At 54.8% G+C, this 14,700-nt stretch overlaps 1 protein-coding gene across 3 annotated transcripts; it reads right to left on the bottom strand.

Annotated features, from left to right (window-relative positions):
- Positions 1-7,589: 7,589 nt before the first annotated feature.
- Neurod2 (neuronal differentiation 2) lies at positions 7,590-11,900 on the bottom strand. 3 transcript variants are annotated; one of them, XM_070028132.1, is made up of 2 exons: positions 11,701-11,900; positions 7,590-10,489 (listed from the first exon to the last, which is right to left on the bottom strand). In XM_070028132.1, the coding sequence occupies exon 2, from the start codon at positions 10,482-10,484 to the stop codon at positions 9,333-9,335; it is 1,152 nt and encodes a 383-aa protein (XP_069884233.1). In that variant the 5' UTR covers positions 10,485-10,489; positions 11,701-11,900; the 3' UTR covers positions 7,590-9,332. The 3 variants fall into 3 exon arrangements, with proteins under 3 accessions (XP_069884233.1, XP_069884235.1, XP_069884234.1); XM_070028134.1 differs by lacking the exon at positions 11,701-11,900 and adding an exon at positions 11,065-11,125; XM_070028133.1 differs by lacking the exon at positions 11,701-11,900 and adding an exon at positions 10,608-10,702.
- Positions 11,901-14,700: the final 2,800 nt, after the last annotated feature.

Raw genomic sequence — 14,700 nt, 5'->3', positions numbered from 1 at the left:
TTCAGGTGCAACTCGGGATATGGGGCTTTGGCCAATAGGGAGTACATTGGAAAAGTAGCAAGTGGATACCAGTGGGTCCATGACCCCATGGGAGGGGGAGGCTCCTTGACCTTGGATTTCCCTGGGGAAGCCACTCAGATGAGGGAATGGGTGTTTGTTATTGGAATCCCTGCCTCCAGCTCTATCTACCAAGAACAGAGTGGCAGAGCATCTGCGGATCCAAGGGCAGCCAAGGGGCCTATGCACTTGGATCCCTGAGTGTGTTCTCTTGACAGCGCTTGGGGGCAGGAAGGTGTCTATGTGATTTCCAGCCTGGGCACAGTATAGACCAGACACCCAATAAAGTTGTTTGAATGGATAAATTATTGAGTTTGCCAGGGACCAATTATGTAGACTTCTGTGTGTGCGCAGAGAGCAGACAGGAGGATTTACATCTGAGTGTGGGATGTAGAATCTGTGTGCGTGTGTATGGAGGGAGTGTCTGTGGGTTCTGGGGAAGGGCCTATTCCAGCAGACTTTACATCCTTCCAAGGCTCCCTTTCTGTATTTCTGCCCTACAGCCCTTCCCTGGGCTCTGAGGACCACCAATCAGTAGGGCCACCTTTCTGCATTCTTCTCCCCATCCCTGCCCCCAATCTCATGCCTGATACTCTTCTGTTCTTCCTCCTCCTCCTCCCTCCTCCTCTTTGTTGTCTATCACTAGCCAGCGTTGGTCCCCTGGGTTGCAGGGTGGGGTTTCCACTCTGGCCCAAAAGGCTGCAGAGCAGAGCTGGTGGGGTCCAGGGAGCCCTGCCTTCTTGCTAGCTGTCTCCTCTCTGGGTGAACAGATGTCTCGGAATTTTAGATGTGCTCTCCGCCCCTCTTCGCAATATCCGCACCCCCCACCCCCAATCTGGCACCGGCTGTGGCAGTGGCGCCCTCCTCCTCTCCCTACCCCACAGCAGAACTGACTGATGGGATTGGGAAGCACAACCCAGAGTCCTGCGATTGAAGCCCCGGAGGTCCGCGAGGGAATGGCACTGGCTCCCCGAACTGGTCGGCAGCCTTCAGCCTCCCTCTTTCCTATCTTTCCTCTGGATCTCCTTGGTCCCCTCTCTCCTTAGTTTCTGTCCTCTCTCCATCTCCGCCCCACCCCATCGGGACCACCCCATCATGTCTATGCAGGCTCTACACAGAGACCCTCACACTTCGCAAGAGAAACTCCTCCTGGCAACTTTGACGAAATTCTTCTGCCTAGAAACCCCTTTCCTGCATTCCGTAAGGCACCTCCTCCCCCAGTGACTGACGGCCTGCCCTCCAAAGAAACCCCCCCACATACCAGTTAATCCCCGAAATGTTGAAAGAGGACAAGTAGGGAGTGAGGCTCAAACCCGGAAAGGGAGGAGGTGAGGTTGGCCCCGGGTTGAGGGATACCCAAAATTTCCAATCACTGCTAATTAATAAATAATCCAATTCTACAAACCCCCAACAGGGAAGGGGGCAGGACCCATAGCGGGCAGGAGTGGGCCTTGGCAGGGCTTGGCAGCCCGGGTGGTGCCAGTCGCCGTCCCCCTCCCTCTCTCCCCCCCCCACCCGCCAGCATTCCGAGGTAACAGGCATTTGTTACCCAGCTCGTGCCAGGAGCGATTGGCAGGTTCGAGTAGGCAGTCATTCTGCACACAGATGTCCCTGCGTTCACTCTTCTGATATGAATTCTGTCAGCTCGAGGAGAGATGAGCAGACAGTTACACAGACAGAGTCACAGACACACACAGACCAATTGTCTGGAGGACACAGAACTCTGTACAGATATTTCTTTTTCTGCTCTGAAATGTTTTTTAAAGAGAGAAAATCATAATAAAAAGAGCTTTCACTGGTTTTAGGGAAAACTTTCAGAACCCCTATGAATGGCCCCTGACTCTGTTTTCCTGAGGTCACCTACCCAACCCACCTTTCCAAAGACACTACCCCAGAGCTTCAAAGTTGAGTCCTGGTAGGTAAACAGAACCACTGAAGTCTAGAAAGTGTACTCTCACCATCACAGGACCTTTTGGGAATTCTAGAAATGGATCATCCCTGCAAGTTTTAGAACATCACCCAGGTGCAGGCTCCAGCATCCTAGAATCTCTGAAATTTACATTTCCAGAACTTCCACAAATTGCAAATCCTGCCCAGTGAAGAGTAACCAATTCTTGTACTACCCTTTCCATCGGCAGGGGGACGTGGGTGCTGTCCCGCGTCCCTGTGTAGATGGAGGACTCCATTTACCTAGTCTTTGCCAGCTGCTTCCAGAACTGTGGCAAACAGCAGCCTGTCCTTTGAACTGGGGACACAAAGAGGTGAAGCCCCTTGGCTAACGTCCCTTTCTGGCACTTGCTTCCAGACCAGACACCATTCCTGCTCCTGTCCCCACACTGACTCTGTAAGTCTGACCTGGCTATCCTGAAGCGCTATGGGAGCAAGCTGTCCTGGCCACTGGGCATCTGTAAGCGGGCTGGGCATGAAGAACGGTTGGAGTTTGGTTTCCCCCTGGGCAGCCATAGCTAGTAGAGGAAGAAAAGGTGGGCAAAGAAACTAACAACAGAGGAGAGGGGCGCAGAGGGGTCTGCATTGTGGTTTGTTAGGTGGTTGTTGTTGTTTTAATTTTTCTTTTTTAAAAAAAGAAAAAGCCCCCATCCTGTGTCATCATTTTTATGGGATCTGCAATTCTGGCAAAAATCTGTCTTTAATTTAGCTGTCCATATAAAAATCCTCACTGTATAATAATGAACAGATGCCATGGAATTTAAGCTGGAGCTTCGGCTCCTCCCCGCCTTCCCCCCGCGCCTGGCACCGGGCATTGGGCACCGGCTGAGTGGCACAGACTGGCACCAACACGCGAGTGAAGGGTGGGCAGGGGTGACCTGGGCTCAGCGCCAGGGAGCTGGGGTGGTGAGGGTGCATGCAGGCTCCGGAGCTGGCCAGGGGGGAGCATTTTTCCTGGTAACACCTGAGGAGAAATGTCTGAGGCATTTTTCTATCTTTTGCTAAAAAAAAAAAAAAAAAAAAAAATCAGTAGTCAAGGATTTGGTTTTGCTTTGGGACTTTGTGGTTCTGATTTTTTCCCCCCAAGCACCGCCCTCTCTTCCATATAAACCCAAATGTTGTTGATATTTTAATTGAGTTGTTTTTAACCCTCTCTCTGAACTGCGCCGGGAGCGTCAGCCTCTGAGGCCAGGCGGGCTCCGGTTCGCAGCAAGCGGGATGGGTTCTGCTCCCGGCAGTTCCGGGCTGGCAGCCTCTATCGTATTCCGGGCACCTCCAGGGGCTCCCAGGAGGCTCCGGCCGAGCAGGAGTGCCCTGCTGCCCGGCAGGAAGGAGGCGGGTGAGAAGAGGAGGAAGAGTAAAAGCTCGCCTGACCCCACCCCAATTCTCCTGTGGTTCCCAAGGGAGAAGACAAAACTACACGAGAGTCACTGTCCACCCTTGCCTCTCGCTGCAATGGAGAAAGCGGGGGCATCGGCCTGGGTTTGAGGGGTTTGTTCTGAGGCCCCCTACCCCCCTACCCCTCGCCTTTAATGCGACTCTGGCGAGAACAGATGTCCCAAGCCGGGCGGGCTGCCCAGACCCCGCCCAGCTGTGCCCTTGGCAGACTTGACTGAGGGTAGGAGCTGGCACACGGGTCCCCAAAGGGGCTTGTGAGCTCCCGCAGCCCTCCTGGTGGGACCTGACCTTGCAGCTTTGGCCTCCTGACCAGCAGCAGCCTCAGGTGGGAGACAAGACAACCCCAGAAAGACCCACTAATTCAATTAATTCGGAGAAGAGCAAGGAGAGGCAGAGATTGAGGTTGGAATAATGGAGGACCAGGCACCCACTCTGGATGTGGAACTCCGTGTGACTGGGCACCCTGCTACACTCTGGGACAGCTCAGGGTGGAGGTTAAGTGCACATCTGGACAGTCCCCATCCAATGCCATGCCCCAACTCCCTTGGCACTACTGGTGCATCAAGGTACCCTTTCCCCTCTCCTCAGAGCAACCCAAATTTCTCTTTCTAAATCAGAGAGACTAGGAAAACTCGGCTCTGGCATCTCTCTGTCCAAAATCTGATGCCTTCTTGTGAATGAGCCCAGCCCAGGGCTTGGCCTTCGCTCTTCCACTCTCCCCAGCCAGTGCTCCCACCTGAGTGCTTTAGGATCAAATTTCAAAGACAGAGTAGCCCTTCCAAGGTGCCAACTCCCATGCTTAGCACTGTTCACCCAGGAAAACTTCACGGAGAAATTATGAAGCTGCAGGACTGACAAGCAGAAACCACCTCAGGACTCAGAACTAGGACAAGACTGTAAGATTTCTCATCCTCTAGGTGTCACCTCCACTCTGGGCCTGTGGCCAGCAGCGAGCTGCCCCAGCCCAGAAAGAAGGAAAAAAATAAGTGCCCTCCCACTTCACCCTCCCTTCATGCAAACAAGCTTTCCCTTTGGGCACATTTGGAATCCTGAGCCACCCTTTTCCATTGTCATGTGGGTGCTTAGGTGTGGAGCTCAAAATCAAGGCTGGCCAGGCTTGGCCTGTGCTGCCTCTTGGTCGGGGGCTCCAGATCGTCCTTGAAAACTGAACTGTGGCATTGAGATCCATCCTTCATCATAGTGTCCTCTTGAAAGCAATGGAGTCTCCTAGGATTAAGTGACTCCCTGTTAAATATTCTGGAGGAAAAGGAGGAAGAAAACATTGTGCAAAAGGGAACGAAATCTTTGACCTCTGCCAGCAAATCCTGTATCCACCTGCTGTGGACTCATGAAAGAGAAAGTCAGAAGCAGGCACAGCCTAGAGGAATAACTAGCCTATAAAGGCTGCCCTGTTGCTGACCCTCATGGAGCCCAACTTTCCCACTTCCCCCAGTGGTTTATTGGGCTTTCTCTCCTCCACCACCCTTTCCAGGGTGATGAAATCAGAGCTGTAATTTCACTGGGGGTCATTGGCAGTCCTGGCTGAGGTTAAGAATGACTAGAGAGAAGGCAGTAAAGACTTCCCTTCCCTTTCCTGCCAGATGGGCAAATAGCCTGCACTCAGAGATCTCTTTTTCTCTATCATTTCCCAAAGGCTGGAGAGGGACGAAGGAGGAGAAAATCTAGGGGAAAAATGCCCTTCTGATTGAATGGGGACCCAACCGTCAGTTTGGCAGCCCAGGAGTTGATGTGAACCGGCGGGGGGAGCGCTTGGAGATCCTGCTGCTCAGGCTAGGGTGAGAAGGGCGTCTGTCCTCTTCCTGCCTTCTCCTCCTGCCCCCTCCCACACCACGCCGGCCCCTTTTCACCTCCCCCTCCTTCTGTTTGTGGAGCTTCTCCAGGCTGTGCCGGCAAGCCGAGAGAGAGAGCTAGAGAAAGAGATCTGTGAGGGGGCGTTTGGGGCCGCGTGTCCGTGCACATCTTCTTCTCCTGCTCATCTCGCCATCTCGCCAGGGAAGTTAAGTGTTGGGAAGGAGGGAGGTGGGAGGATGGAGCTAGCCAGAGTACAAGGAGAGTTGGGGGAAGGGTCAGGAATCGGGAAGTCGGAATGCCGCTGCTGGGGTGTCTTCGAGAATTCACTGGAAGCCAGGAACTCCAGTATCCCTGCCCTAAAAGGGGCTCTTGTGCCCCATCTGGATGCGACCACACATGCAATGGCCGAAAAGGGCCAGCAACATTTTTTTTTCTCCTGTAAGAGGCTCTGGAATATATGGCTGCAGAAACAAAGTGGAACCGCATGGGATAACTGGAAAAGCGATGTGTAGAAGTCCGTGGTCTGGCCAGGGGAGCCACGTGAGGGGTCCTTTGCTTCCGGGCCCCAAGCCACCTGGATCCCGCCCAGCCCCGGAGTTCAGACCGAGTTCTGGAAAACCAGCTGAATGGGAGAGAAGCCCAATTAACCTTGCTTCCAGGGCAAAATGAGAATCAGGCCTTGGGATAGTTTCCTTTTCTCTCCAATTGCTCCTGCCAGGCCAGGCTCTACACCATGCATGGACCAGACTTCTTCAAGTTAGGGTGTGGTATGGGCATCTTGCTCCACATTCCCCACAAGAAGTGGAGTGGAAAGAAGATAGGCCAACTCCTTACTCTCAAGGATAGAAGTGATTCAGAGGTCTGTAAGATCCTACTTAGTAGCTAGCCTCCCACAGAGATGAATTCCCGTGACAAAGGGCTCACTCTGGAGAGGTAATCTCAGAGAATTCCAGCAAAAGAATTCCTACAAAGTCTTTGGGACCATCTCCTGACAGGAGAATCATCGTGAGAGGACTTTGGGAAGGGCCATATGCTGTGCTGCTTTTGGAGGAGCCTCCCTTTGCAACCAGAAGGAGACATACTGGACAAGAATCAGCACCTCTGGAGCGGACAGCTCCAAGAGCTCCTCTTAGCCCACGGCTCCCTGGTGACTACAACAGACTAAACAGTTGAGGATGAATATTAAGGCAGCCACTGAATTCAAGTTCAGCATAATCTGATTCACCCTTTGGCTTTAGGACTTCCTACTCACTACCTTTCTCTATCCTGTGAGGAAGATCTCATTTGGAAATCCAGGATCTAATCCTGATGTCTGATTTCAGTCCAACGATACTACACGTGCCTCATTTCAGCCCTAAAATAAATGAGAGTATTTTAGGAAAAGCAAGTAGCATCAGGGACTCCCAGCTGGGGGACTCCTAAGTGTATCCAGACTTTGGGATGGAGATCTTTGGGACTCAGACTCCTCTCCTAGTATTCAGGGAAAGGGTGTGTGAGGAGCGGGAAGAGGAGGGAGAGAGATCTTCTCAGGGAAGCCTACAGAGTGCCTCTGCTTCTGAGGTGCTGAGAAAAAGAATTGTGAGGACACTTTGCCTGAACAGGAGTGTCTTCCTCAAGGCCTTCATTCATCCCAATCCTTTAAGGCTTTCCTTAGTCCCGAATAATACCAGGAAGAAGGCGATGCATCCAGGTATGCATCGGGAGTTTCTGCTGGCCTGCTCACAGTCAGGTCAGGCCCCAATCTAACCAGGTGGCCTTCCACACTCAGTCACCCCACAGACCTCCAACCACAGATCCTCCAACCACATCCACACCCCTAAAAAAAATGTGAACATTTCTGAAGCCAAAATAGTCAATCCCTCCACCAAAAATTCACTGAAACACAAACGTAAGATGGAAAGGGGATTTCTTCCATTAATACATTATCCTCGTGACCTTATAATCTGCTTAAATTTAAAAATATCCCTGTCTGGCTCAAATGATTCTTTACCCACTTATTTCTTGCACTAGTGAGCAGAGAGTTGCCAAATGACAAGCTGTTCCTGCCTTAATCAGTAATGGAAAGATATTTTGTTTTTGAATGAGGTAACAATTTGGGGGAAGAAAGAGTGTAAGTAGACAGTGGAGTCATGCTAGCATGGTGCCTGTGTGCCTCTAAGCTGGGCATCTGGGAGGGGCAGCAAAATGTAGCTGTGCCCACTGGGTGTGAGTGAGGGACTTGTAGTAGTCTGGAAGATCCACCCAGAAATGTCCAGGGTCCCTCTCTCTGGTCTCTGAACTATCACTTGCCACTCCACCTCCATTATCCCAGCCCCAGCTCAACCCTCCCCCTTCCCCCCCATAAAAGGAGGCTACCGTGAGAAACCGGGTCCGTATTTGCATCTCATTTACATAAATATTTATTAATCGTCATTAAACTGAACAGAAACACGCAATGCACTTCGGGTGTCCGACGGGAGTCTCATCTTCACTACAAGAAGAAGGTAAAATTGCGTGTGTGGGGGTGAGTGTGTGGGTGTATCGCCTGTGGGTTTGCATTTTTGCATTGTGTGTTTTGGGTGCTTGAATCCCTGCCCCTCCTGGGGAGAGGTTCACCTTTTGTCCCTTTTGCGGAATACCTCCAGAAGGAGCCCCTACCCTCCTCCCCACCCCCACCCGCAGGCAAAAGCCTGGAGAACGTCTAGGGCAAAAAGTAAAACCTTCTCCAGTCACCTGAAATCACCAGGCGCCTGGAGCCCACCGAGGCACGATCCAGACAGGGGTGTGGCTTCCCCCAGGTCTTGGTCCCCACCGCTTCAACCCGAGGGGGGTGATGGAAGTGCGAGGGAGGGGGGAGGAGGAGCCATCAAGCTTACCTCCTTCTGTCCCTGGACGCCCCACGCTTCGGAACCTGCGTGTGCGTGCGGTGTAGTGGTGTGGTGTGGTGTGTGCGTGCGTGTGTGTGTGTGTGTGTGTGTGTGTTTCATGCAAACCCTCCCTCCCCAAACCGACCCCCCAACAGTTTGCCATTCCATACAAATTTGGAAACAGGTTTTTAAAAAACAGTATGACGCACAACGGGGACGGGGCGGGGGGAGGGCAGTGGCATTGGGGCCCCAAATCTCCGAGTCACTGATTGTAAGAACCTGGGGAGGGGGAGGGGGCGGCGCAGGCCCCCAGTTCACCAAAGTGCACAGATCCGCGCTTGGGCGGAGCGGCCTGCGGACCGGGAGGGGCATCCCGGGCCGGGCCGGGCCTCTAGGCTCAGTCAGAACCTCCTTGCATAGATATTTGTGTCTTTATTATTGGTAGTAGTAAATTTTTTTTTTTTTTGCCTTTTATTGCTTCTAAAAGTTCTTACTGCGTTTTCTCTCCAATCCGGACTCTGAGTTCGGCCTCCGTCGCCTCTTAGCCTTTTAATTTTTTTAATTTTTTTTGTATGCTTGTTTGTTTAAAAAAAAAAAAGGAAAAAGGGAAAAATGGGTTTTAGTTACAAATTGGCTTGACCTCTCTCTCTCTCTTTCCTCTCAAACCACATCCCCTCCCGCCAAAATTAAAAATCGCAAAATGCGGAGACTCGGGTTTGGGGTGAAGGCAGTCTAGGCCAGGGCTTGAGCTCTTAGACTTCTGCCCTCTTCAAGAAAGAGGGGGCACCCCGATCCTTTCGACCACGGCAGCTCGGTGATGGTTTTTTAAAATAACAATGAGAGAGGAAACCCCGCGTCCTCAGCTCCACTGCCCTCTCACCCACGCCCTTGGTCCTGCTTGGAGGAGAAGGAGGGGAAAACCTAAGTAAAGATGTTAGGAATGGGGAAGGGGGGGGTGTCTCCAGGGAGCGCCCAGAAAGAAGAGGTCCCTAGAGAAGAACTTCCTGGGAGAGAAGAGGAGGGAGCCCCTGGGGGAAGAGAGAAGGCGAGTCCCCTGGGGGAAAACGAGGCCCCTGGGACGGGCCACCCACAGGTAAGAGATCGCGCTGCCCAGGAGAGTGGCAGGATGGGCCGCCCGCTCCCCACCCCACCCCACCCCGTGGCCGGCGCCAGAATAGGTGGGGGTTCTCTTGCACTCACTGGGGGCTTGGGGCGCGGAGAGGGGGGGCGGGCAAAGGCAAAAAAATAGAAAGGGGTCGGCGGCGCGAGGTCTCAGTTATGGAAAAACGCATTGAGCTCCTCGTACATGGGGCCCCGGTCGTGGTGAAGGTGCATATCGTAAGACAAGAGATTCTCCGAATGGACGCCCCCTCGCACAGCCGACGAGCCGAAGACCAGCCCGTGGCCGGTGGGCCGCGACCCGGGCAGCGCCGAGTAGTGCATAGAGTAATGGTAGCTCTTCTCGTGGTCGGGCGATGAGTCCTGCTTGAGGGAGAAGTTGCCATTGAGACAGAGCGGGGGGCTGAGCGGGCCCTCGTACTCGGAGCTGTTGTAGTCCGGGCTCGCGCCGCCGCCGCCCGCCGCCGCATACAGCGTCTCGTAGGCGGCGCAGTAACCGTGGGTCCGCAGGGCGTGCGCCGCGCCGCCGCCCAAGCCGCCGGCTGCCTGGCACTGTGCGCCGGCCAGGCGCGAGCACGGGTACGGGTAGGGGTGCATGGCGAACGGGCCGCCGGAGCCGTGGAAGCGGCCCGCGCCGTCGGCGCCCTGCTCGGTGAGGAAGTTGCGCGAGTTGAGCTGCAGGCAGCCGGCCACCAGATTGGTCGTGGGCTGCGACAGACCCTTGCACAGAGTCTGCACGTAGGACACCAGATCGGGCCGCTTTCCGGAGCGCAGGATCTCCGAGAGCGCCCAGATGTAGTTCTTGGCTAGGCGCAGCGTCTCGATCTTGGACAGCTTCTGCGTCTTGGAGTAGCAGGGCACCACCTTGCGCAGGTTGTCCAGCGCGGCGTTCAGGTCGTGCATGCGGTTGCGCTCGCGCGCGTTCGCCTTCTGCCGCCGCAGCTTGGAGCGCTCCAGGCGCGCCTTGGTCATCTTGCGTTTCTTGGGCCCGCGTTTCTTGGGCCGCTCGCCTTCCGCCTCGTCCAGCCCTTCTTCCTCCTCCTCTTCCTCCTCCTCTTCGCCCCCCAATTCGCCTTCCTCCTTGACCTCGGCCAACGTGGCCTCCGGTACCTCTTCTCCACGGAGGGTAACTGGCTTGGCGGCCCGAGCGGGCCCCGGAGCCCCCGGCCCGGGCGCCGGCGGTGGCTGCGGCTGCGGCGCGTCGCCCTTGTCGCTCCTCGGCTCGTCGTCGTCGCCGTCGCCCCAGCTGGCGAACTTGGGCACATCGGAGAGGAGGCCGGGCTCGCTGAACAGGCGGGTCAGCATGGTGCCTGAGGGTGCCCCGGGGGCGGGAAGGGGAGACAAGACAGCACAGAGTGAGGGGCATGCGAGGGTCACCGAGGGCCTCCCCCAACCCGCCTCCACCCCAAGACTCCCGCGGGTTCCTACCAGGGGGGCCCTGGACGCCCACCTCCTCCGTCTGCCCCGCCCAGAGCCGGCCCAGCCCTGCGCGGGCTGCCGGCCCGGGATCTCGGCCCAGGCCCTCTCCCCAACGCTGGGCCCCGGCTCCGCCCCTCGTATGAATGGGGGGCCGCTCCCGACGCCCTGTTCTTCTCGGGGGGTCAGTGCGGGGGGTCGAGTGGGCGGCTAAGGGACAAGGTATCTTCGCTGTCAGGGGAGGCGACGCGCTCTCACGGAAAGCCTCATCTCTCCGGGAGAAGGAAGAGAGGCTGGGCGCGCGCGGGTGGGGACTGCTGCCCCGCTCCGCTCCGCGGCTCGGCTCGGCGGCCCGGGCCCCTCCGTCCCGCTCCCCCACCCCTCCCACGGCTCCCAACCCCTCGCTCCCTAATCCAATTTGCAAGTTGGCCGCGCGCCGCTCCCCCCACCCCCCCGACTCGGCCCTCACCCCCGCAGCCCCAATTCCAGAGGCGGGAGAACGGGGCTCCTCGGGCCCTGGCGTCCCCGGCTCCCGGAGCCGGCTCTGGGCGGTGAGGGCTGAAGAAGCCGGGGCGTGGGGAGGAGGCAGAGCAGCGAGCCCCGTCCGTCTCCCCTGCGGACAGGGACCCCCTTCCCCCCTTCAAACTGCCTCCCTCCCACACGGCTCTTCAGATCTCGTTGTATTTCGGGATTGATGGGAGAAAATCCAAATTTGTTTGTTTGCTTCTCTCTTTTTTTTTTTCCTCTCTTTTTCTTTTGCTTTTATTTTTTCCTCTCTTTTTTTGGGGATAGGGAAAGGTCGTGGGTTTCTTCGGGACAGCCATGGGAGGGACCCTATCTCGGGCTCTTTACAACTCCCCCCCCCCCCGATCCTGCCTCCCACCCACCCAAGTCCATCGCGGGCAGAATGCCTCCCTCTGCAGCCCCAGGAGCTGCAGCCCCCCAGGGGTGAGAGGACCCGGGGCCCCTCCGATGCCCACCCAGTGAGGGGGGTGCCATCCCGGGAAGGGAGGACTGGGGAGGGGGAGACGCTCGCGTCGGCCAAAACAGCCGCTCCCCCCTCCCGAACGGCGGGTCAGATCTAGCTCCCTTTCGGACAACTTACCTCAGAGAGGAGTCAAGGGGAGAGGGGAGGGGAGGGGGGAGGGGGCAAGAGAGAGAGGGGGGGAGAAGAGGAATCTTCTCGCTTATTTCATTGTTCCCCCATCTTCTGGGAGCGGGGGCAGCGGCTCCTCAAGGCGGCGGGCGCCGGCGTCTTCAGAGCGCCATGCGAGCCGCGGAGCGAGTGTGGCATCTCTACCAGGCGGGGTACCAGCCTCTATGCCAGGCCATATGGGCTTGGCACGTCACGGGCAGCAGCTATCACATGAGAGACGGTGATTGGCATGCGTCTGCATTGGGGGAGAGCCGGCTCCCCCGGGACCCGCCGCCATCTGTCACTCTCTACTCCAAAAAAAAAAAAAATTAAATAAATAAAGGAAATAAATAAATATCTCTGCCGCCCTCCCCTCCCCGCCCAACGCAGGGGAAGCAGGGATTGAGAGGGAGGTGGGAGGAGTTGCCCCCCCTCAGATATAGAGCCCCCCCACATGGGAACAATGGGGGTAACAAGGCTGGAAATTGGGGGTGAGTGGTGGCCACCAAGTCCATAGCTCCCTCCAGGGTCCTTACTCTGTCCAGTTCCTCTCTTGAAGGCCCCCAAGGTGGGTCAGGACCCAGACTCTGGGGTGTGAAGAAGGGACCTCAGTCCATGCCCCCACTTCCCCAGGAGGGTCCCCTCCACCACAAAGGGACAGCTGAGGCCCCCTTCCAGGGTGGGCGTGGGGGGGGGTGTCCCTGGCCCAAGTCCCATAGGTAGATGTTGGCACCATGCCATCCCTCATCCCTGTCTGCCCCTCCCCCACCCACCCTCACGCACACACAACATATGTGGCTGAACGAAATTCAAACCAAGGGAAAGACAGAGAAAGGGAAAGATTTGCTGGATGTCTGTGCCTCTGCATGGGCGTGTGTGTGTGTGTGTGTGTGTGTGTGTGTGTATCTGTGGGGACATGTGTGTCTGAGAAGTCGGCAGATAAGAGATGTTTCCTTGAGTGTCAGAAGCATATGTATGTTGGGGTTGGAGTGGGGAGGGGATAAGCCTATGCCCCCCCCATCTCGAGCTGGAGGAATGGGATCTATACTGAATTTCCAACCCAGGAGAGAGCTTTGAAGCCCTCCTCCTCACTTTTCCCTCCACCTGCCAGATAGGTGACTATGCCACCCAAGCTCTATCTCCTGGCCTCTGACTTGGTTGGTTGTTGGAGGGAGGAGGAGGGGACTGGCTGTGAATTGCCTAGACTTCCTGGATGAAACTCAAGCATTCTCCTCCTCCTGAAAAAGAAAAAAAAAGTAAACTCACTGAAGCTGAGCCCAGAAGTCCAGAGTGACCAGGGGGAGGTAGGGGAGACAGGTGTCCTGAAGAAGAAAGGTAGAAAATGGCTACTTTATCTTGCAATTCACCTTTCAACCCTCTTGCTGGGCCAGACACAGATGTAAATAGCAATTTGAGGGAGGTAGCGACACACACACACACACACACACACACACACACACCTGTTCCTCATCCTGGGAAAGTGGGGGCAAGGACTTAAGTCCCTCCTCACCCCCCAGAAAAAAAAGATGTACACCCTTACTCAGATGACATCTGTCATGGGTCAGAGCCAGGCTGTGATTGCCAGCAAGACTGTAGAAAGAACCCTGGCCCACACTACATTTCAGACAATCGTGTATTTCGGAACTGAAGGTCCTGCCCCTTCTTGCCTCTTCTTACTTGTGCACACCCAACTTTCAGCGTATACATTCAGACATCAGTCATGTGCTAAGCACTGGATGGTGCAAAGAAGAACAAGAGCCTGGCTTCCCTCTTAATTTGGTGGATGCTTTCAATTCTCTCCCAGGAGAAGCCTTCAGAGGGACCCGGGGGCAGGGGAGACATGGACTCAATGTTGCAGACTGAACAAGGTTCCACATGGAGCTAGGTGCACACTTCAGTCTAGAGGCCTGGGAAAAGGGGGTGCTGGTGCTGACTGGGACTTTTGGAGGCCAAGAGCTGAAGAGGGCTCAGAATGAATGGCAGGGAACAGATTTGCCTAAGAAAACACAGGTGAAGGGTGAACTGAGTCTAAAACCAGTCCATGGCTCCTTCAACAATTCCACAATTACCTTGGTGGTCTCCAAGGATGTAAAGCACTTCCTGGGTCCTGTACCTGGAAAGGTGAATCTTACCTGTAGTGGTTAAGTCTTAGAAGTTCATGATATGGAAAGTTAAAGGATGGTTCTTAGACCAGGCAGAGACTCAGGAGGGCTGGCCAGATGTCTAGCCCAGTGACCTTAGTGTCCCTTAGCAGAGTCCTCAATGCTGATGAGTAGCCCCTTTTTTAAAATTCCCTGGCCACATGGTATTTTTGGTTATGTGTACATGCTCTACGCTTGTGGTTCCAAGCCAACTCAGCTCACCATCAACTTCAAAACAAAACAATGCTGCATACCAGACTAGGGATGAGGTTGAGGGGTAAAGAGCTTGCCTAGCCAGCACAAAGCCCTGACTTTGATCCTCAGCACTACCAAAAAAAAAAAAAAATGCTGAATGCATTGATTGAGCAAGTTCCATAACCTTCCTCAGCCTTGATTTCCCTGTATGTAAAAAGGGGATAATTGTACTGCTGTTAGCACTAAGGAGAGTAATATACGTAATGAGCTGAGCACAGGGTCAACAGTATAATGAGCCTTCAGTAAATGCTAGCTCTTATTTTTATTAAGACACTGTGTAAATGGCAAGCAGGTTTTATAATAGTAATTTATTGTACATAACTCCCCCCACCGCAATATTCAGTAGGCTTTGTCTACATAGGAACTAAAATTTTGCTAAATGAATGGCTGAATTTATGGATGAAGAAGTGAACGAATGTTTTCTTGGGGGGACAAAGATATAATCTGACTTCCCCTTACCTCTAAATGCTTGGTTAAAACCTCCAGGGGTTAACTCCCAGACCTCTCCAAACTGGAGACAGAACCCTGCTCACAATAAGAAAGTCCTTGTGAGGTCTTCCCACCCTTTTTGCCC

The sequence above is a fragment of the Dipodomys merriami genome, unplaced genomic scaffold, assembly GCF_024711535.1.
Source record: "Dipodomys merriami isolate MVZ:Mamm:240054 unplaced genomic scaffold, mDipMer1.0.p SCAF_19, whole genome shotgun sequence".
NCBI classification, from domain to species: domain Eukaryota; kingdom Metazoa; phylum Chordata; class Mammalia; order Rodentia; family Heteromyidae; genus Dipodomys; species Dipodomys merriami.
The sequence above is the reverse complement of the archived record's forward strand: the minus strand, read 5'-3'. Positions and strand labels throughout refer to the sequence as shown.